We start from the raw sequence: 23545 nt of genomic DNA on the forward strand, positions 1-23545 counted from the left end.
CGATAAATACGGCGAGGAAGAAGAAGAAAAAGCAGCAGACACGAGGAGGAAGGAGATGAGGAGAAGGAAGCCGAGCCTCTCTCGGTATAGCGAAATTCGCTCTCGCTCGCTCGCTCGCTCGCGCTCGAACGTCACCGGAACGGGGCAGGGTGCGGAGGAGCCCATGGTGCCGGAGGCATTGCGCGCAAGAGACCCGTTTCTCGCGAAGCGCTGAAGGATTGCAATAGGGAGGACGAAAAGTGTGGCCGGGCACTGACATATTGCCGTCATATATCAACGTCTCTCTCGCTGGCACTCTCTCTCTCTCTCTCTTACTCAACCTCTTCGCGTCTTGCTTCGCGTGTCGTTCGACACCCGGCGCACCTCGCTTGCTTGTCTTGCTTACGAGGCTCGCGTTCTGGAACCCCCCTCCCCTTTCATTCCCTACCCGCGTCCCGCCATTCTATACCTTATTCTCTTCCGACGTTCGCAAGCCCTTCGAACTCCTTGCCTGGATCATTCTTTGTTGTCGCGGTTCGCGCAAGGCCTTTTTTCCATCCGTCGTATACAGGGAAGAAAAGATATCTGCCGTCCGAGGAAAATGGAGTGTAGCTGGACCCGGACAATGAAGTGAAGGGGGGGGGGGGAGGGTGAAAGGAAGGGAGAGAGGGACGAGAAAGTTATGGTACCTTTCACTTATCAGTGCGCCTTACACGAGTCGCAATCGATGCGCCACAGTGTGCGGCGCGGTTCGAATGTCTCCGACGAGGAGTTCTTCTCCCGTGGTGTATAACGGTTGCGTTGTCGTTTCGGATTTACTTGCTCGCCGTTCAATCTCGCGAACCCGCTGTCCGGCGCCCTCTCTTCCCTCTTCGGGATGAGGCGCACGCCATAACGGACCTCCGTGGTGAGTTTTGAGATCCCGCGTTTCTCGAATGGACATTTCCTTTTCTCTACTATTGGGCCCGCGCCGAATCATCGTTCGGTTTCTTTGAAGTACCCAACTTGTAGACTGGGTTGCATCTTTCTTTCTTTCTTTCTTTCTTTCTTTCTTTCTTTCTTTCTTTCTTTCTTTCTTTCTTTCTTTCTTTCTTTCTTTCTTTCTTTCTTTCTTTCTTTCTTTCTTTCTTTCTTTCTTTGTAAGTAACTAACAGGAACTGCGAAACTGATGCTCGTTCTTCCTTTTGTGAATTGTTGTCCTTTGATGATAGAACAATTTATCGTTTTTGAAAATGCCGGCGATACAATAGCCGCCATCATTTTTGTCCCATTTCATTGAAATAAATAAATAAATTCATTAATACATCACAGTGATATAAGTGCATCACCGTATGACCAAAGTCGTTGAGAAAAGTCCAGGACTGTAATTTTAACGCTAGTATCAAGCTCTAAAAGGGCTGTTTAAAACGGGGCGGTATAGGGACCCTGGGTACGTCTATTATACTTAATAAACTCCTTGTCAACGCAGGAAACGAAATAGATGGTTGAAAAAGAGGATGAGAAAGAAGACACTGATTGCTGTGATGTCGTACCTACTTCTCTCCTTTCCTCTCTCCTATATACTGGCCTACTTTCCTTAGCGCGTAATCGGGAGTCTCTGTTGATGTCCGCCATTTCGCCTCCTTCTGCGCGCGCGAATTTTCTCCGGCACCAAACGACGCCTAAGTGAAAGGGGGAATAGAAAGAGTGCGCTGGGGGACGAGAAAATTGAAATTTATAACCGCGCACACGTATAAAGGGTGTGCTCACCCAATGTGCCGGAGTTATCCGCATGGACTGAAAAAGGAAAAGGGGGGTAATGCTCGGTCAACGATTTCTCTCAAGGCGAGCACTTTTCTCGAGACAGTGGATCCACTGCCTTCCTCTTCTTCTTCTTCCTTCGGTCCCCCCCCTCGCGTTCCGTCTTCTTCTCCTAGGCGGCTTTTCTGGGATTTAGAATGAACCGAGAAACGCCACCCTTTCTCCGTCTGTAGTTCATTTGGAGGGAAAAGAATTTGCTCGGGGCCCATCTATCTCTTTGAGTTGCTGTCTTAACTCCTTTGTTACTTTCCTTTCTCACTCACTCTTTTTCACTGTGTCGCTCTCTCTTCGCGAAAAGCGATTTTTCTTGGCTCGCCCGTTTCTCTCGCTCCTCCTGTTCTACAGAAAGCCTAATGTCTGCACGTCGCTTCAAGTCTTCTCGTTTATTTATTTACTTTACTTTGTTTACGGTGGCGATCGGCCGAAGCCAGCCGTAATTGTGTTGTGCGGAGTAGCCTGCCGGGGCAGAACTTCTCGAGCCTTCAAAGTAGCTCTTCAAATGCCGCTGGCGATGCGCGGGAGGAAAGGAGGAAACATCTGGGAAGGGGGAAGAAGCGCGAGAGGAGGGAGAGCAGGATACATGTACAGAATTCAGAAATAAAAGACAAAAAAAAAGAACAAGAAGAACGAATCGAGACGAAGCACAAGTGTTCGACGTGTGGCAAGCCGCCTTCGCGTTGGGCTTCTCCTTTGAAAGGCTCTTACTGCGGGAAAGATGACTCTGCAGGAGCGGTGAGTTTATGAAGCAGGTCGGACTTGGGAAGGGGTGATGTTGCGCTTCGCGGACACTAGTTCTTTTTACTGGTACGTGCTACGGCTAGGAATGAAGAGCGTAATGCTAATGCTTACAGGCCTGTTTTGTTGTTGCTACGTTTTTCTAACTTTTTTTTTCGATTGCAGAAATGGTGCTGAGTGGAGTCGGTGTCTCAGCATCTGTGATCTTCCGTAAAGTTCGGGAGGGACGAATAGTACTACTGATACCAATCGCGGCGTAGAAAAAGGAAACCGTATATGTTCCTGTAGGTTTATTTTACATGTGCGGCGGAGGAGACATGAGTATTCGCCATTGTCGCTTGGAAACGTGTTACCTTCTTGTTTGTCTAGATTGAATGTTTGGATAAACGCTAGGGTTTCGATATTTAGAGTAATGTTCTAGTTACTTTATGTTCTAGTTAAATAGAACCCCGACATTTATTTGTCTTTAAGGAACTGTTACTTAGCTCTGCTGTTTTCCATTAGCGGATAATTTCGCGTTTGTTGTAACTCTACCTTTATTGCTGTACATATTCTACACTGTTTATATTTTACTTCACGTAGGCTGCATGAATGTATCCTAACTATGCTGCAGGTAAATAGGCAGCAATATGCGTTGCAGGTATTTCGCTCCTGCCTTTTAAGTTATTTAAAAGCTCGATTTATTTATTGGTTGGATGCTCGCCATTACTTCAGATGTATTTTTTTGTATTTAGTGTTTAATGAAGAGCAGCTTAACGTCTAATAACCAAACTTCCTTTGCTTTTACTATTACCCGAAGCGTGCCATTTATTTAAAGGCACCAAAGGCGAATGTTCGCGCAGGCTAGTGTGATACGGCTCAATGTTAAATAGCAAAATAGGTGAACTTGAGGTTATGCGAAACCAAAAGATAGGTTGTTAATTGATGAACCATTGCATTTGAGGTCATTAACAGCGGTAGCGGCGTGCGAGAGGCTTGTGTTCTGCGATCGTTACATTGCTTTCAATAAAATGTCAAGTTTCAACATTTCCTTCCGCTCCAAGATTTTTATGCAGAAATTGCTCTGCTGTACGCCTGCCCCACCACTGACCGACTTTTTTTTTTCCTTGAGGTTCTTTTTTTTATTTTATGTCCTCGTTTTGCACTCACGTATGGGCGTTGTGGCCTGTAGTTTCTTGAAACACGTGAATATTCAAAAAGGATCGGAAAGTCTGGCGCGTCCTGGCGCTGAAGTTAGCACCGCCGCGGCGTGCGGATTTTTGGCGGAGATGCATGCATTCAGCCTTAAACTTGCGTTTTTCTTCCGTGATACTCGCTGATTTTGAACTCATTCTATATGAACAGATACTGTTCCTGAAATAAAAGAAAAATCCGAAAGGGCAATGTATCGGCCTGCCCAAGTAGCACCGTAACCGAGCCCGATTGTCCGGCCAATATTGTTTAACGATTATGAGGCAACGTTTGCTTGACGTTGGCTTGTTGTTGGCTCGTTGTTGGCTTACATTGTCTCTGTTCTTTGTGCTGCGGGGGTGTCGCCTAATTTGATGCTTCCCTTTGGTGAGCTACATAGTGCTTGCTTTAGCGGCCGCATTTTGGCCGAAGGCTTCATTTTCTCTAAGTCAAGAGTTGTGTTTCCGAGACGATGGCTCAGTTATTTAGTGCTTATATTTGGCAGCTTTCTTTTTTTTTGTTATTGTTGTTTCTTTTATACCTAACTGAAGAGTCGTGTCTCACGGAACTAACTTCCTTTCGCATCTTCTTCTTCTTTTTTTTTTTTTTTTTTTTTTCGCCTTTGCAGGATGGCAGTCGGGGAGACCTGGACGGTCTCGCGAGACGCTACGCGGAAGAGCTGCGGACACACTTTCAGGACGTTCTCGAGAGACTCGAAGAGCTCCGGAAGCGCCGAGTGGCTGCCGACTTTGCTCAGCTTCCGGTACGCCACTTCCTCTTCGTTTCTTCCAGCGCTCTTGCCGGCGCGTGCTCGGGTCCTCGACGCCCAAAATTTTTCGAGGGCCCCTCGTCGCATTGCTTGTCGCTAGACGCTGATCACTTCGTTGTTGCCGATCGGTAAAGTAGTTCGCCGAGTGTATAAGGAGCCGGCTCGTTCGGCTCAGTTATAGACACACCTGCAGGCAGAGAGACCTGCTTTATTTGGTAACAGATTGCCAGCGTAAGCAAAATTCAAGAAGAAAAGAAGAAGAAAAAAATGCGACAGGAGGGTTGTGTTTTTTCTTCTCGCTTTGTATTTCTCGCGCTGGTAATCTGTTACCATACGTTAGCAGCTATCCCGAACCAACACTTTGCTGCTTTATTTGCTTCGATTCTTAATGTCCCGCTGTTGTATAAAGCTCTTCGCTAATTGTAGGCTTTGTTTCGGCCTCTTACATGTTTAAGAAGAGTGAGAAATTGTTAAAGTAAGCAAGTTCGAACTACAACAAGAACATGTGCGGTTTCTGATAATTGCAAGAACTATGTGTCGCTCGTTCCATTAGGCTGAACGCATTGCGTATCTGTTAATCTCGCAAAAGATACAGATCGGAGGAAAATGAACAGACTCACAGATGCCCTTTCCCAAAAGAAAGGTAGTGAAAGTAATGAAACGCAGTGAAGGCCAACACACGATTCACACTTCTGCTACTCCTTGAAATGAGATTTCTTGCTCGAACACTGCGAATGTTCATTCTAAGAAACGCCGCACAATATAGTGTTACGGCTTACAGAGCATCATATACTGACAGCTATCGCGTCAATGCTTCGCGCTACGGGCGCGCAAAACGATAAATCGGCGCGAAAAATTCTCGGGTATAGCTGACGTCACTGTCACAGCCTACATCTCGCTGGTCCCCAGACCGCAGGAAGCGAACGAATGCTTCAGCTCCCTTTAACGCGGATAGGTATAGCACGGACCGGCAAGGACTGTGTACCACGTTAGAGACAATGTCACTATAAGCTTTTGTTTGTTGATTTGTATTTTTGTTTTATTTCCCACATGCCTTGCAGCATATCCTCGCGAAATTTAAAAAAAAAGGAAATGAAAGAAAGGAGAAAACAGCTGATCGCAGTCACAGCACAGTGCACTATATGACAGAGGTATATAGAGAGCAACAGGGGGTGTGGGTGATCGGCCGAGAAGAGCGACAGATTTTGCGGGCATTTGTCACGCTGCATTTTATTATCGTGCTGATAAGTGCCAGTTGGAACATCAGTGGACTTAGCCACAGAATTTGAGGATGTATGTCTCGAAACTATAGTATTATGGGAAAACACAGCATTCCTGTTACACGAAGTATAAGAATTCGTCTGTTCTCGGCTGCGATTGCACAATTGGAATATGTTGCCTGCTAGCCCGATCCCTTTGCGCTCGGAGACAATGAGCCGATCCCGGAAACGTTTGTCACGTGGTCGGGTCACGTGGTGGAGTCATTGCGCGTCACGTCGCTCTCTTATACCGGATGTGTAGCGCGCTCTTCCTTCCATCATCTTGCAGGTAGTTTATATATATATATATATATATATATATATATATATATATATATATATATATATAATGTATGTGTGTATGTGATGTAATAACTATAGTGACAATAATAAATAAAATAGTAATATAATAATAATAAATATAATATAAAAATTTTCTAAAAACATATAATATGCCGCTCAACAGAATTCAAGTAAACTTTCAAGAAACCTATGCTGTATTTCACCATAATTGTCATGCTTTCTAGCGGAATATTAAAGGTTTGCTATCATCATATATTGCCGCGAACTGAATCCGCAGATGCCATTAAGGAGCCACAAAGAATTTCACTTTTTGAACTGGCGGTCGATAATTACTCCTTAGAAATCTCCCTTTTAGTATTTCCGCGACCTCTCGCGTGCGGTTTAAAAGCGGGAAATCGCTGAGGGAGGGAAGAGTTGCGTCTGCCGCGACGTGTGGTGCGACGTGTGGTGTGACTTGTTCAAATGACGCATTCGTCACGGCCTCATACATAAAACAATTAAGAAAGCGCGTTTCATATTTCTCACTTTTTCTTTAGGGGTCTACGAAGGGAGGAATGTTTCTTGAACGAAGACTTGTTCTTCCCCCTCGACAAGCCGGTCGCCATTAGTCACACAACTGGCCTGACCATAGCTTTTTCCCGTTCTTCCACTAATTGAAAACTCGTCCAGTTAGCGTGAGTGATGGGCGGGTAATCGTATAACAGTAATTGCACTTTTCTTTTCTGTTCTGCACCTAACCAGAACGAGTTTTGCGAAATCCGCCAGTTGGAAATTGATTCATGGAAGGGAAGTTGCTTTTTTTTTTTTTTTTTGAAAGCTGAACGTTGTCCGGAAGCAGTGGGTTAGTTTCTTCTTTACTAGTCTGCTGCTGTTTTTGACGTCATTATAATGCTTTGTAGTTTTAGGCGGGATGTTGTGCGTGGTCACTGCTCGTCTTAATAACCGATTGTTATCATGATGTCGATGTCGTGGATATAGAAAAAAATTTCCCGATGGCCAGCACGCGCTGCCGATATAATGTTTTAAAGTTTTTTTTCCCCCTTATTACGTTTATTAAAAAAACAGACCTGACGAGATTGTTAGATATTGACGACGCATACACTTCCTACTTTTTTCCCCTTGTTTTGATGTTTGGTTTTTCGCTCTTTTTTGCCTTTCTTTGTTTCAGGACGATATTACCAATAATTTGGGCTATAGGGCGCCTCGGTATTACAGACCTGGCAAATACATGGTAACGCCCTTCTTTTTTTGTTGTGTTTGTAGTTGTAGTACGTAGCTGCAGAAACATTAGCGCCAGTTGCGCAAGCGAGTGTAGCGCCAACGAGTGTAGGTGAGCGAGAATCGAAGGATGCAATGGAGATTTGGTTCAGTTCAGGAAAGCTGGCTGTGTTCAACCAACCGGCGATATGGTTGGTAACACGTCTTCACAAGCGCTGTCTGTATCAAGATATACGTGCCTTCGTCGCGATCACGTCGCTTCTGCATTCGGCAACCATCCTAGGAAATCTTCAGAGAAATTTTCAAAAAATTGAAGCGAAGGAAGAAAGAAAGAAAAAGAGAAAAAAGATCTTTAGAAAAAAGAAGCGTTACCAATTTCCAAAAAAAAAAACAAAAAAACCATCGAAGTCGTTGCATCTAATCGACCTTTGCATTTCTTTTCCAATAGTAGTTTATGTACTGTAGTTGATCCCTCTGTGTTTAAAAAAATACAGAAAAACAAAATGAATCCTAAAAGTGCCGTTGATGATTCATTCTGAGTTTCTCTTGAGAGTATGTTTCCGCAACAGTTTACCTTGCTGCATTCATAAGCGTTTGCCTTCATCTAAGGACGCAGTGTATGTATTTCAATACCCGAGTTTTCAATTAGCCCCTCCTTCAAGAGGATGACCTTTCTAAGCGCCCGCTTTCGTGACCTCAGAACGTTTTCGCCACTGGGTTGGCGTTACGCTAATAGGCTTCTAGGAACCGTATTCTAGACTTCCTAGTCTCACTCATTCAAATAAGACAAAGTGTTCACCGGATGATTGAGACTAAGTGATCAACATTGAGGGATGAAGGGAAGCCTCAACCTGGAGCCAGCGTTTCGTCAAAGTCTTCGTCAGGGCTATATACCTACCCCTCGTTAGGATAACTCCACTTGTCGAAGGCTCAGGGCAGAGCTTGGTAGCCACGATACTCAGGGTTCATCTTATAAAGAACTTGTCGAAGACTTGTCACGGCTACCTAGCTCTGACGTCACGGCCAGGTCGCCCTTACAAGTCTTCAACAAGTTCGTTAAATAATTAGGCAGAACCTATCTCATGTTGACTGTCGACGGTATAATGCGTTAAGCATTGAATCAATATAGCCACACAACGTGGCCACCAAGACCTACTAAGCGCTGCCCTGACTTTTCAAAGAACTTGTTCAATTTTTCAGCGGTCTTCAACAGTTGTTGGGGCTGCCTAGTCACGACTACGTAGCCCTGACTGAAAAAATAGCACTAAATTCCGAGGTCTCACGTGCCAAAACAACGATCTGATTGTGATGCACGCCGTAGTGGGAACTGCGGATTAAGTTTGACCACTTAGGTATTCTCTAACGTGCAACTAAATTTAAATACGCGATCGCTCTTGCAATTGGCTCCCATGAAAATGCGTCCGCCGCGGCAGGGATCGAACCCGCGACGCCAAAGCAACTAAGCTACCAAGGCGGGTATAGCCCAGACGAGGTAGCTCGATCTGACAAGTCTTCAACGAGTTCGTCGAAAAGATAGCTTTGACATTTCGACGAGGAGAGTTTGTCATTGGCAAGGACTAGCCATTCCTGAAAAGGACGAGTCTTCTTGATGAAGACCGTTAATCTTGACTGCCATGGCTACTTAATAAAAGCCTGGACGAAAAGAAGCTTGGCGAAAAGAAGCCTCTTTGTCGAAACCTTGGCTTCAGACTGAGGCCTTCCCTCGTTCGCCCGCAGTTGATCACTGCTAGTTTAGTTGATGCTGCTCACGCTAGATGACACAGTCAACTCTATATCTCGTCACCTTGAGGTGGTGTGATAACCGGGGGTTCTTGCGTCGGGAAACGCATTCGGTGCAGCCTTCAAGCTGCGTCAACGACCCGGACGAAGAGTGCGGTGGTGTGGTGGACCCTTACGGCGTCTACGGTGTCCGCCTTGGCGCCTTCGTGGACAGCGCGGGATCTCCGCAACGGTGAGTGCCGCGCGTCCTTGTTCTTGTTGTTCAACAGGTCAACTATAGCCCGGCACCGAGGCATTCATTTTAGAAACTTGTGCAGTCGTCACGCTTTAAAGTGCGCTACGTTTAAAATCACGTTGTCGTAAGGGATCTTCGTTGCGACTGGGGACTATTATACAATGCACCTGCCCTGCGATAATGTTGTGGGAAACAAACTGATTAATTTGGGTGTGCGAAAGTCCGAAATTTTGCACTGCGAATCGAGTATCGTCTGTTATTATTGCGATAGCAATTATATGGACACTCAAAAGCAGATTTCGCCGTCGGCGTCGCCGTCGCCGTGATTCGTATGACGTCGAGAAGAAATCGTCGCCGCGGTAAGTGGTTCTTGAGGGAAAGGGAAAGGTTGGCGCTATCTTCTTTGATCAGCGCCAAAACGCGAACGCTATGTTGAAAGGGCGCGAGGGACGCGTCTTTCTTTTTATTTTTTTTCACCATATATGTAGAGCAAACTCGCCTTCTTCCGACGCGTGAGAGGCCGTGGGGGAGGGGGAGGAATAAAGCCCCCTCAAAATTGAGGGGCTTTAGGAGGGAAGGGAGGCGACGTTTAGCTGCGGCACGAAGTGCCTAGGATCCGGCAACAGTCACCAACGCCGCACGCATTTTGAGCGAACGCGGGCAAAACGCCGATGGCGTCTTCTGAATGAAGTTTATACAGCTGATAAAAATATATACTCCGTATAGCTCTCTACAAGTTTGCTATCGCAATTGATGCTTCGCCTTTCAGGCGAAACTGCGACAACTTTTTCGAGTCGTATTCGATTCGAGAATTCTATGTGCGATGTTTCCGCGACAAGTCATCGCCTATCGTGTGAAAAAAAAACAAAGCAGAAAAAAAAACTGCTAGGCCGCCTCAAACGTGTCTTCATCCGTCTATACCGGAAAAATACTTAGCCAGTATCGAGAGCCAACGCGTGAAGATGCTCCTTGCTCTCTGATAATTTTTCCCCCCTGCGTTTTACCTTCAGGTTAATTAGTTACCTTATCGAGGATGTTTCTTTTTTCTTGTTGTTTTCTTTAGGTTGCCTACATATTTGTTAAATCACTTCGCGCTAAATATTGTTTTAGTGAGCGTTACTATCTTTGTACTGAAGTAGTGTGTAAATTTTTATCTGTCGTTCGTTAACGAAACATACAGTATTCGATTACATAACCGAAGCCGTAATTTTCAGAATATTTGGACTGGATTTGATTTTGAAGTTTGACTACCTCAACACTTAGAAAAATATATTCGTGTTCCAGGCATACGCAGCCGTGATTAAAAAGGCACATATACCGTATATACTCGTGTAATGGCCGCAGTCTTTTTTCAGAGACTTCGGGTAAAAATCTGGGGTGCGGCCATTACACGGACATTACATATTTTCGGTGGTACTTACCTTGATTGAACTACAGTACTCGCTTGTACTGGGAGAAGAGGGGGGGGGGGGGGGGAATCTCGGCACGGCTGGCTTGTTTTGCCACGCGAGCTCTCATAACTCCGTGGGGTTCTCACCTCCCGGGAAGCCTCACCCGTGAAGACGAGGTATCGCTCCGAAAAGTTCGCGTGAGTGCGGCTGTGACACCGTCTATCCGCGCGCAGTGGGGATATATCGACGCCTCTTCTAGATGCCCGTACTGTCCTGTGCCCAGTACGGGACAATATGCAGACCTACATCACTTGCTGTGGACATGTCCTGATATGCAATCGGCTCGTCGACGTCATCTGAGCCGTGGGGGTGTCCACCCTAATCGGCCGCCAGACTTACACAAGTGGATATTTGGTCCCTCATCACCGCTCTGCTTTTTTTTTTTTTTTTTTTTTTTTTGACTTTATGCAGGAGGACAGAGCTGCACAATTATGTGTAACACTGCCTTTTGGTGCCGTAAGGCAAACACGCAAAAAAAAAAAAAAAAAAAGAACCTAATGTCGGAATCCTCCCATCACACAACAAATAGCACTGTCTACCTTTACACGGGTAATCTTTATATTTAGGCGGGGGGAGGGGGGGGGGGGGAGGGGGAATATTTTTTTACGAAGTTCTGGGTGTGGCTTTTACACGGGTGCGACCATTACACGAGTATATACAGGTATTTGCAGAGCCCACGCTCATGTGAACATGCGCCTCTATATATCAGGTCGCTGAATTTATCTCGCTTTTCTTTTCTTGCACTTTTGATGTTGCACTGAGTGCAGACTGTTGAACTCATTGTTGAAGTATATTGGCGTTCAACATTTCGTCTGAACCGTTGATACAGCTAACTGCCAGTAAGACACTTGTTATCCTCATTAATGTCGATCTGCACTGAACACTTGCTTGAGAAATTTATGGCGCATCAATATCGATGACAATAACCGAAAAGTTTCATGCTGATCGACTTCGTTGAGGAATCCAAACTGTTTATCGTACAGGGGCCCAGCTTGGAACAATGCAAGCTCTTGTCGCACCCCGGCAACAGCGATACAGCACGGGACCCGCTGTCGCCAATTCGCTTTCCTCGCTATTTAAGGTCGCAGCCAAGCAGAGAGTCAGATCAGCGTGCCGTCGGCGAAAGACAAGCAAAAGCTAACAAAAAAAGTAAAAAAGTAAAAACGAAACTATACTACGAAGAGGGTACGAGGCGCTGAAGCGTGTCCTTCGGTCTCTGCCCATTGGCCTCGTGATTGGGCTATTTGGTCTCCCGGGCAACGACTGTTGCTCGGCGTCGCTCGTTCTGCCGATCCCATAGCCGAGCCAAGCCGAGCCGAAGTCGAAGCCGTGCTGTACTAGGCCTGCCTAGCTGCCGATCTCTATATACTACGCTTATCGTTTCCTTTTTGTCTTTTCGTCTCACGTGGCCGCTACGTCTCGTTGGCTCTCATTGAGACGTACACACGCCCCGCTTATAAAGGCGCTCCCAGGAAGAGGCACTAATGGAGTGGGCCCGAATTAATGAATCACGTCGAGCCTACGCGCGTGCCGACCCCCCCCCATCCTTTTCCTTTCTTTTCTGTTCTCCACCTCGTATAGCACAGTCCCGTCTCCGTCTGGCCGCCCAGTTGGTCTCCCGAACTTGTAGGTACCGCGTTTCCTCTTATACGTCTCCGCGCTCTTGTTCGAGTTTTCGACCCTCCTGCTCGGCCTGTTAATTACTGTGCTGCCTGCTTCTTCTTGTGCTGGCTTCGCCGTTCCGTTTGACCCCTGGCATCAGCAGCGGCGGGTGGTCGGGCGGTAGGCGGCAGCAGCGTCGCTTTGTTTACTCGGCGTTTGCGATTAGGCACGAACGTGATCCGCTGGATGCTCCCGATCGGCACGCTTGAACGCTGCCTGGGGACCTCTCGGGCTGCGTGTGCGAAGAGCCTATATGGGAGCTGGGGAGCCCTCCTTCACCACTGCTCCCTCTGTCCCTCTCCTCTCTCTCCTATCTCTCTCTCTATTTCTCTTCGAATAAGGCCGCGCTACACGCTCGTGACGTGCGTGCACTCAAACACTTACTATCCGCCTCCTTCCTTCGTTTATCAGCCTGCAGGAAAGCCGTATAGTTGGCTTATTTGTATCTATTGCTTGAGTTATGACAAGATGGAAGAGTTCTGTTCGACATCGTTTATTAGCGGCGCGCCTCCGTTGATTCGAACTTTTTGCGAGACAACCCGTTGCTTAACAACCGTGTTAAGAAACCATGCGCCAAAATTGTATGTCAGCCTTCTGCTTTCTTTGCCGAAAGAAGTGGCGGATTCCTAAAGGAATAAGCCGTAAATGCAGGGACAGATGTACGACTAACGGTGGGAAATGTTGTAGCGGACAATGAGCTCAACGATGTCGACTTTTGCACCAATCAATCCATCAAACAGCTGCGGAGCCTTCGTACTGGTGCACTTAAATTGTAATACGCATCACACAATGTACATAAAAGACAAATATCTATCTATCTATCTATCTATCTATCTATCTATCTATCTATCTATCTATCTATCTATCTATCTATCTATCTATCTATCTATCTATCTATCTATCTATCTATCTATCTATCTATCTATCTATCTATCTATCTATCTATCTTCATTCACTCAAAAGTAGAGCTTTAATATAGATTCACACATTACTAGTGCAACAGCTGTTGGTTGTGCAACAGTTTTTTATAACGCAGCGTTGGCCCTGGCTGCACCAACCACCAGTCGTCACAGATCAGCCTTCACTGACCTTTACTCAGTCACGTCAGGTCGTAGGCAGCCAACTTCGAGAGCTACTCCCCTTTGCAGGCTATCTCATTAGGAACAGAATGCAGAAGTCTGCAGATTTTGTTCCGATGTCTCTTTTTTCGTCGCGAAACTTCGTCGGTGAGCGCGAGTTTGCCGCATGAGGTTGCGAAATGTTCGAGCTCTTCAGCGTGTATGCAAGAGAGCTCCGGCGCGGGCTTTAATTTGCTTAGCTTCGCGCATAGGCTGCCGGCACGGGCGACGCAGGCTGACGGTCGGCGCGCACGCCGGTCGCTGGCTGGCTGGCCTCTTCGAAATTAAAGCGTTGGGAAAGCCGACATCTGTCGCATTTTGATGGCGCCTGCCGACGGCGAGGCAAAGTGGCCTCGGAGACCGGTGGCAGCAGAATCAGCAGCAGAGGAAGAAGCTTAAAAAAAAAAAAAAAAAATGCGAGCCGTCGGGAGGTAGTTCGCCGTGTTGTGTAAGCCGGCGGCGAGATCAACTGCGCCCTGTGTCGCTTCGTTTTGTTGTTGAGTTAGCGTTTTCTTGTTGAGTGTCTGCAGAGTACCTGGGGTGTGGGCAACGGGAAAGGAGGAAGGGTGCTTGACGAGATAGGGGAGAGGAGGTCAGGTGCATTGGCGTCACTGCCGTGTTCGAGTGAGGGAGAGAGCGAATTTATTCGAAGCGAAGTGGAAAGGTCGGCCTGAGCCAGCTTGTTCTTATAGCCTTCTTACTTTGCGAGCACTGTGCGGCTCAGCCGTTTGTCGTAAGAGTTGCGTGGGCGAATCGCGACACACACACCGTGCTGTTTCTAAAGGAGGAACGGGAGCTGGCGCGCAAGCTGTCGCCTGGGCTCACTTATTGCCCTCGATTGCGCAGTCATTGGACTCTCTCTCTCTCTCTCTCTCTCTTCGAGAGCGTGCGAAAGGGGAAAGGTTAAAGAGGGAAAGGCGCCTGGAATCTGTGTGCCGCGTGGCGAAAGACGTTGGAACTCCGTGTCGCAGCTACGACGCAGTGTGGTCAGACTGTGGACCGTGAGCGAAGAATATAAATGTGCCGCGCGTTGCTGATAAGTGGCTGCCCCGCTGACTGAAGTTTTGCGCCGTTTCTTTTCTTACGTTCAATTTAAGGAATCGACCGTGGCGTGCGGACATTCGGGACCTTCAAGCACTTGTGTGGCTGTTGAGGTGGCGAAATACTCCAGAACTTGAAACAGTTTCATAACTAACCAGCGTGAGGCCGCGGTCCGGGTACCTATAATCCGTGTACGCCAGTTTGAAAGTGCGCCTGCGCTGACGTGTAGTAGTTCGTGTGTTTTTACGTTCCAAAGGCTCAATCTCGGTTTCTGGCCTCTAAGCGATGCTATAACCCTTTAGATGGTGCAACAATGCCATTTGATGCGCGGATATTGCGTCTGTCGCACCAGCGTCATCGCATGGTGACGCTCCTCAGATGACGTCCATAATGATGATGATGCCAGATATCATGCGCTGAAGCCCTTCATTTCAAAATCGGATAGGTACGTTTCGTACTCTACCGTTCACCGTCCCCTGCCCTTATTTATCATGGGCAGCGATTCGACGCAATCGCCTATACGCATCACGACAGAATGCGCGGTTAAACACGTACGGTCGACGTCAAAAGTGTTGTATGAACCCATGGTATCCCAGCAAAATGCGAATATTTCCGCGCCCATGGCACGCCGCCTGCATGGTACCAGACAGAGAGAGAGAAGCGAAAAGGGAAAGGTACGGAGGTTAACCAAGGACGTGCCCGGTTGGCTACCCTACACTTGGGGAGGGGGAAAGGGGAAGAATAGATAAGGAGAGAAAAGAAAAAAAAATTGTTGGTACCAGGTTTTCAGGCCTGTACTAGCATATGCGTGCATCATAGCGTTGTACGGTTTTACTGGCTTCGGTTACAAACTGCCACGGAAATTCAACCTTTTTCTCAATCCCCGCGGTCCGCAATCTTTTGACGTCGACTGCACCTAATTGCGAGATTTCTCAAGCGCGTCTTCATTCAAATGCTCTCGCATTCGCTCTGACGTGGTCATGGGCACGTGACCGAATATACGTATCTTTTAAGTTTTTTTTTAACGCTCCTACCGACGTTACAGCCTTAAGCGCATTGGATGGCTGAAGCTCGGGCTGGCCAGCTCATCAAGCGGTGAACTTGCGCAGTATTGTAACGGCGGTGTATCAGCTCGGGACCGGCGAGGCCAGTGGCGAAACTCGGAATGCGAAATGACCCGAACCGAGAAGCGGCGGACGGATGGACCACGCGTGGAGGAAAAGAAGGAAGAAGAAGAGCAGGAGGCGGAGAACGACGTAGAGACCCTTGGCCGAAAAAAAAAAAAAAAAAAAGTGGAAGAAAGGGCTTCGCAAGACGCGCCAAGAAAGAATGGCGCCTCGCGTGGAAAGCCATTACCGTGAAGCGAGGCGCGCGTGTGTTCTTTCTCCTCCTCCTCCTCTCCCATTTTGCTCGTCGTTTGCCCGCGTTAAAGCATGATGAGGTAGGAGGCAAGGAGAAACACGGGCACCGACAGCAGCAGCAGCAGCAGCAAGGCGGCGGCCGTGCGGCGAATGTTCGGAGCACGTCTCGGCAAGGTACCACCACGCTGCTGTTGCGCTGCTTGCTCTAACCTTCAGCGGTCTATAAAGACGCGAGTAGTAGAAGACACGAAAAAAAAAAAAAAAAAAAAACTTATCTATTTTCTAATTCTTTTCTCTCTCTCTCTCTCTCTCTCTCTCGCTGTCTCTCTTGTAACTTTGAAAGTCAGTGGGGGCGTGCCTGCAAAAAAAAAAAAAAAAAAAAATTCAAGATAAGAAAAGGATGAAAACTGAAAAATGCGAATAACTGCCGCTATGGCGAAATTCTCAGGTGACGTTTTTACCTTTGGTAGAGGTTCGGTCACTGACCGAGGGGTCGGTCGCCGTTGCATCGACTTTGAACGCTATGCCGTTATAAACAAGGGCTGTAGGATGAAAACCGAATAGCTTTATGATGAGAAATGTGGTAGTTCAAGCGCGTCAAGTGGTAGCGGTTATTTATTTATTGTTGTAGCTTTTTTTTATGCTGCCAAGTTACTCTCTATCACCGTCAACAATTCCGATGGGAACATTTCGTCTATCAGTTCCCATACACGCGGTACGTACGTCATGTCTTGGTGTATTCAAAACTGCATGGCGATGGGCTGGTGGAGGCTCGGTGTAAATCAGAGGCAATAATACGCTGCTGCTCAAACGCGGGTTACCGCGGTCTAAGAAAACGTGCTAAAGACATTCGGGAGATCCGCTTTCTCTCTCTCTCTCCCTCTTGTATGTTTCTATAGCCTTAAATGTCAGTGGAGTGGTGTCCCTGGATAAATTTAACAAAACTGATACCGGACGATGTAAATGAGTGCGATGGTCCAGTTGGCAGGATTTATTCTTGTTTGTTTTATTTTAGGTGGAGTTGTGGTCACTGACCGACTGGTCAGCCGTTTGAATATGCAAATCCCAGCAACCGCCGTCACCACCAACATGGTGTCATTGGAGCACTCCGTGCTCGGTCCTTCGCGCACCACGTGGTGTCTTGCGTGTTGAAAGCTAGCAATGGGCTGCAGCTGAACGTTCAGCGCAGACAGGATAATGGTATGGGCACTTTCGATCGTAATCGAAACTGCGCCTTGTGACACCAGTGTCGCATAACATAGCGAAAGCGATGATGAATGTTGCTCAGTGATATTTCTGTTCAACGTTTGCTTGCGCGCTTCACAGCACATCTGCTTTAGCGGACAGGGGTCAGTACTATACCGGAACGTAGTCAGGGCTAGGGTGACCGTCTGTAGCTTGCCTGATTTGCAGAGCTGTTCATCTCGCCACAGTCGTTAATTGAGCGAGAAAGCAGTTGGTGCAGGTCGGTCAATTATTTGCCGCAACTATACGTCTCGATGACGGAGTCCGGCGGGTACCGTGGACGTCTAGACGCATTGTTGCTGCTCCTGCTTATATAAAGAGGTGAAGCACACGAACGACTGCATGTTGGCACTTTTCAATTGGTGGAGGTGCTTTTGCTGAAAGAGGGTTCGGGGGTTCTTTTCGACTGGCAGAACGCTGGTGTCTTTGTCCTGCTTAACTTGGCATTGGCGAAAAAACAAAAAGAACTAAAATTGTTTCTCTTTCTGTTAAAAAAAAAAGAAAAGAAACACGTCGATGCGTTACAGCTCGTGCATAAAGCCACTCGGAAAACATTACCAACAAAGGTACCGTCAGGTATGCAATTTGATATCTTGCACTGCAGGAACCGGCATGTGATCAGTTGCTCCTCTTGAGCTCAAGCAATCGCGGACTGGAACTAATTACTGCCAACGTCTCTAATAAACGTCGATGGCGGTGGAAGTGTGGATTCCGACTGTGTGTGGCTTTTGTATTTATTGTAAATCTTTTTTACAATCTCGCTTGCATGTACCTGCATTTATGTCGCGTGTGCTTAAGATTAACTCCTTTGCATATTGTTTCCCTTACCGTGCCTTGGTTGCTTAATGGATGAGGTGAAGCGCTGCTGAGCTGGAGGTCGTGGGTACGACCCCGGCCACGGCAGCCACATTTCGATATGAAGCAAATGCAGAAATGCTCATGGTTTTTTTTATCGCCATAAAATATACAAAAATGAAGAAATATATGAGAAGCGTCTGGATCCTTAGCATCATGCTAGAATGGATTCATACATACATATATATATATATATATATATATATATATATATATATATACATAGGTACACAATAGCAATTTCAACAGTTTGTTTCTTTGTTTAAATGCAGGTAGCAGACATCTTGTATTGCAATTATATTTCAGCATTAATGCAGGTCTTTGTAACGATGTTGCAGCTTAACAAAAAAGTGTTTACTATGCTTTACTTGAACAGGAAAAATGTTCTACCAAGTGGAACGAGCGCTAGACAGCCGCCTTTTGCCATATATATATATATATATATATATATATATATATATATATATATATATATATATATATATATTTCAAGGTTGGTGGACCGACCGAAACTGTTGGGTAAATAATAAACCTAAGATAACCGCGAAGTTGTGATTCTGATTTTCCTATATATATATATATATATATATATATATATATATATATATATATATATATTTACAGCTGTAAGAAGTTAGATAGTGCACGTTAAAGAACCCCAGGTTCTCAAAATTTATCCGGGGTCCCCCTACTACGGCGTTTTTCATAGTCACGTCGTGTTTTTGTCATAAAAAATAAAGAATCCCAGAATTTTATACAATTTAATATTTTTTTTTTTCAGGTGCCTAAGTCCTCGGTCCAAGTACTTCTACGAGCCTTGTCCCTTCTCTGCGTCCGGTGAGTCCGTAAAAGCATTTCTATTTTATTCGTGTTCTCGGACGTTTACGAACTGGACAGAACGGTTATTAGCGAAACAACCGCTTCGAAATTAGGTAACCAAAAGAAAAAAAAAATGCAGCAGATATACGCAGAGTCGCACTGCAGAAAGCAGTCGTTAAGCTATGACCTACCGCCCGAATGTTGTCCACTGACCAGCAGGGAAGATTACTCGTAACTCTACATCAATAGCACTACATCGGCCATCGTCCGGTGCGACTTGTAGCTTCCGCCCTCTCTGGGACAAGTCGCAGGTCTACCGCACCTCTTGTTGAGGTGTCCCGAGCCGTGCTCATCGATGGGACTCTACCTGTCAGAAGCGGCGCTAAACCGAAGCCGACCATCTGGCTGGCTGCCATCTGTGGATCTATGGTCTGCATTATCGATACCTGAGGAACTTCATTGAATATAACAAGCTATGCTGCGTGTATACATAAGACGTGCCTGATGCGTTATATGCTGCAGCGCAAAAAAGAAAGAGAGGAAATTCAGAAGTTGGAGCGAGACCCGACGCTCCGGTATCAACTGCCGCCTGACTCATCGTCTTTCCTGCAGGCGTCACGCGGCACTGTGCGTACGGCTTTCCCGCGCATCACCGTTATTTTTTCCCCTCATGATGATGATGATGATGATGATGATGAAGTGGTGCCTTTCCCTTTGAAACGGGTGGCCGTTACAATGACGGCCGGGCAAAATGAAGCAAAAAAATAGAATAAAATAAAGATCGGCAACAGAGAGAAAAAAAAAAAAACTGTACACAGGTGTGTTCCAGGCAGAGTGGCCGACTTCATGTCCTCACAGCGCACCTACACTGTCGCGGATACTTCCTCCCCGGTCTTCCACGGACGCTGTTGGCAACCGCCTACATTGTTGTGTTGCTGTTCTCCACTGTTCAAGGCGTCGCTTAGTTCTGGACACTTCCACAGCCTGCACCTCTCCCTCAGAGTCATCGAAGCCGAGCGCTACTGCTAGCGATGCCCGAGATACAGACTCGCCAAGCTCGTCACACTGAAGCACCAGATGCTCGATTGTTTCATCCGATTTCCCACACGAACGGCACAACACACACGTCACTGTTGTATCGAACGCCCGTTGCCGCGTCAGAGTGCGCAGCGCCCCTGCTCTAGCCTCGAAAAGTAGGGCGCTCCCGACGCTGTTGTCATATAGGCGGGTAGCTTTGATGGAGCTCTTGTGTTGACGGTAGAAAGACAGAGTCTCTTTTTGGGCCAAAGCCAGTTGCCACGCCACCTCCTCCACGTCCCGGACTCTTTGTTGCACTGCCTTGGCGTAGGCTCCGATCGATTCCGCCAGTATGGGGTCTCGTATGAGGCCGTTCTTTTGCTTCAAATGGTGTACCCTCCGAGTCCACTGTGTGCGAAGACAGGTTGCCGACAAGTAGTCGAAGACTCTCCTCGCCCACCTGTCGCGATGCATATGTAACAGGCGGTTGTAGAAAGCCAACTTGCTTGAGGCCTCCCGTGCAGCGAAACTAGACCAACCTAACTCGCCTTGCACGGCCTCGTTGGCAACAGTACCATGGCATCCGACCGCTATTCGGCCAACTTCTCGCTGTCGCCTCTCAAGCACATCCCGACCTTTCGCTGTGAGGCACACTACCGCGTTTCCAAATGTCAGTGCAGGAACATGAACCAGTTTCCACAGGTCTCTGATCATTACGAAGCGGTTACATCCCCATAGGCACCTGCGTCGCAATATGCACTGGGCTCTAAGAGCAGTCTGTCCCACTTTCTCTTCGTGCAGCCCGTACAAGTCCTTGCCATCGCACAAGTTTACTCCAAGGTACTTGACTGATGAGGCAATTTGTAGGACCTCTTCCCCCAATCGTAGCACCGTGCCTTCTACCAACTTCCCGGCCAACTGAACCACTGTAGTTTTCTGAGCATTGAATCGAAGGCCAAGCTTCTTCATTTCATTTGCACATATGTCCAGTAGGCTCTGCATGTCGCGAGGAATCTCTGCCATCAGCAGGAGGTCGTCTGCATATGCCAGGCCTGGGATCCGGCGGTTGTCGTCAATCCCGCTGGTCGTGTACCGCAGACCAAATCCCAGGCCAGATTGCAGGAGGGCTCTCTCAACGCCCGACACGTACAGTAAGTACATGAGCGGTGAAAGGGGGCAACCTTGGCGTAGTCCTCTGTTCACCCTGATCCTCCCAGTTTCTATTGTGCCGAATTTGGCGGCCACCTCGTTGTCAGAGTATAACCGTTGTACGGTGCATAACAATTTCGCAGGGAGGCCCAAAACAGCTAGGCGCTCAAAGAGGCCAGAGTGAGGCACACTATCGTAGGCCTTTTCTACGTCCAGCGCACAACAGATCAAGGACCGGTCTTCCTTCCTTGCTATTTCGGCACACTGGGCTATGACGAAGATACTGTCCTCCAAACGTCGTCCTCGTCTGAAGCCGTTCTGTAGCTCCGTGAGACGACTCTCAGATTCTGCCCAGCCTTCAATCCATCCCTTCAAACCTTGTACAAATACTCTATAGAGGACGCTTGTTACCGTGATGGGTCGGTAGTCTTGGAGCTTATCCGCTTTCCCTCCGCATTTCAGGATGAGGGACACTCTGCCCTGGCGCCAGTCGCTAGGTATTGTCATTCCCGTGAGGATTCCGGTGAATAAATCGGCCAGCTGTTCCCTTGAGTTGGGGCCAAGGCTTTTCACGAGACGGGCCGAGATACCGTCTTGACCGGACGCTGTTTGGGTGCGGATGCGTGCTATTGCCCGATCAATGGTGCAAGGCGTAAACTCCCACCTTACTCCCCCACTATCGTCATCTTGGTCCACCTGTCCCGAATGCACTGTTGTACATGGAGGTTCCGTTCTGTTTGACCTGTAGAGCCTCTCAAGATGTTGCGTCACGCATTCCTTGAGGTCTGCGACGGGCTGACCTGTTTCATCTGTTATCTGCACAGAGGACTGATTTTGTCTGTCCAGGGACCTGACATATCGCCAGAAACTCTGCGCAGTCGATTTGCCCTCAGCCCTGAGGCTCTGCATTTGGCGCATGTTCGCCTCTGCAAGTTTAGCCTGCACCATCGCCTGCATTGTCCGCTTGAGCTGTAGGTAGAGTTTCCAGGTAGTTTCAGAGGACTCTGCCTCCCCGGCTTTCAGTGCTCGTCGGTGCTCTTGGTTTGCCCGGCGTCTCGCACGCCACGCCTCCGCCACCTCTCTGTCCCACCATCCATTTCTTCTCCGTGCTTTCCGACCATGCACCATGTGGCGTAGCATGATCCCACTGAGCACCGACACGTAATCCTCGTACGACTCTGCCGCGCTCCGCTCTCCACTCAGCTCAAACTCCCTGGCCACCTGTTCAACGGACCTGTTTGGAAGGAATTTTCCACACTTGGGGTGTCCCGACTGTTCCACTGCTTTGCGCTGGGCCCGGCTAAAGTCTATGCGTAGGCGATTGTGGTCGCTTCCCAGGCTGTGTATACCTTCCTCGTCGATGTCCAAGCATTGCATTAGCTCGGCGAGCCGGGGGGACACTAAGGCATAGTCGATGCATGTCATGCTGCCGCGGGCGCACCATGTGTACTGTCCATGACAGCGTGGACCCAGGTTGGCAATTTGGACTTCCAGGCGCTCCGCAAGACGTCTAAGATGGTCGCCATTTGCATCTGTATACCCGTCCAACTCTGAGAGGTGGCCATTGAAGTCACCTATTATAAGGAGCTCCTTGCCATTTGCCATTCGCCTGATGTCCCCACAGAGGCATTCCACCAACTGACTGTTGACCTCGCTGTGTACATTATGCACAGAGAAATAAACTACACAGATTGCTGTCGGCACCCCAAGCAGCTCTCCAGTTATCCACATATGCTCGATGCAGTTTCCCATGTCGCGTTGCCAGCTCAGATCTCGCCTCCACAGGACTCCGACTCCTCCGCCTTTTCGACTTCTGCTGTCTCTGTTTGTGCCCGCCCAGCACCACTCTGCGTGTACGGGAGGCTCCTCTAAGTCTCTGAGATGGGTCTCCGCCACCGCAAACAGCGAGATCTGTTCTGCACTCAGCATACGATAAAGCTCCTCCCACTTGGCCTCGTGGCGAGCTCCGTTCATATTTAGGAAACCGACTTTGAAATCGACCCTCTGCTTTCTTTTCCGACGCCTGCGTCTCTTCTGTCCAGTTTTTACTGTTGTTGCAAGGGCCTCTGGATGGACATATGGTGGTGGACCCAGTCGCCTACCATGCGGAATAAGTCGGTGCCCGGGTAGAGGTTCAGCATTTGCCTCAATGGACCCGAGGGCGGTGTGGCACACTGTAGTGGCCCCACTGGTGGACCGTATCGGTAGCCCCAGTGTTGGCTTCCGGCTGCCGTTGGGTAACCGGAGTTGGCCTGTATACCCGCGTACTTTGGCGCGGGAGGAAACTGTGGGATGAGTTCTCGCACCTGCCGCGGTGGTGGGGGCTGCTCGGGAGCTGGGATGCCTGCCGGCATCCCCTGTGTGGGGGTTCTCCAGTCTCCGGTCTGGTTCGCCCTCGGTTCCACTGATGCAGTGCTGGCTGTCGTTGAGACCATCGGTCGCTCTTGGCGCCATGTCATGTCTTGCATGCTTCGCCTCCGACTGCACCTTTGACCCCTTTTCGTGGCCCCTAAAAAAGGATGAATTAGCTCTGTCACTTCTGTGGCTACTTTTCGGCTGGTCTTGGCGAGATAGTGGATACCGTCTTGGGCCAGCCGGCCTTCTCCCTGCACTGCTTCC

General features: G+C 48.1%; 1 protein-coding gene across 1 annotated transcript in view; it reads left to right on the top strand.

Moving 5' to 3' along the window:
- The window catches only part of LOC119461235 (uncharacterized), a 315477-nt gene that overhangs the window by 85209 nt on the left and 206723 nt on the right, over positions 1-23545 (top strand). Inside the window, exons 2-5 of the mRNA XM_037722465.2 lie at positions 4313-4447; positions 7184-7246; positions 9093-9205; positions 18723-18778. Coding sequence (XP_037578393.1) covers positions 4313-4447; positions 7184-7246; positions 9093-9205; positions 18723-18778 — 367 coding nt within the window. The remainder of the gene's footprint in view (positions 1-4312; positions 4448-7183; positions 7247-9092; positions 9206-18722; positions 18779-23545) is intronic.

This window comes from Dermacentor silvarum, chromosome 8 (assembly GCF_013339745.2).
Source record: "Dermacentor silvarum isolate Dsil-2018 chromosome 8, BIME_Dsil_1.4, whole genome shotgun sequence".
Classification (NCBI taxonomy): Eukaryota; Metazoa; Arthropoda; class Arachnida; order Ixodida; family Ixodidae; genus Dermacentor; species Dermacentor silvarum.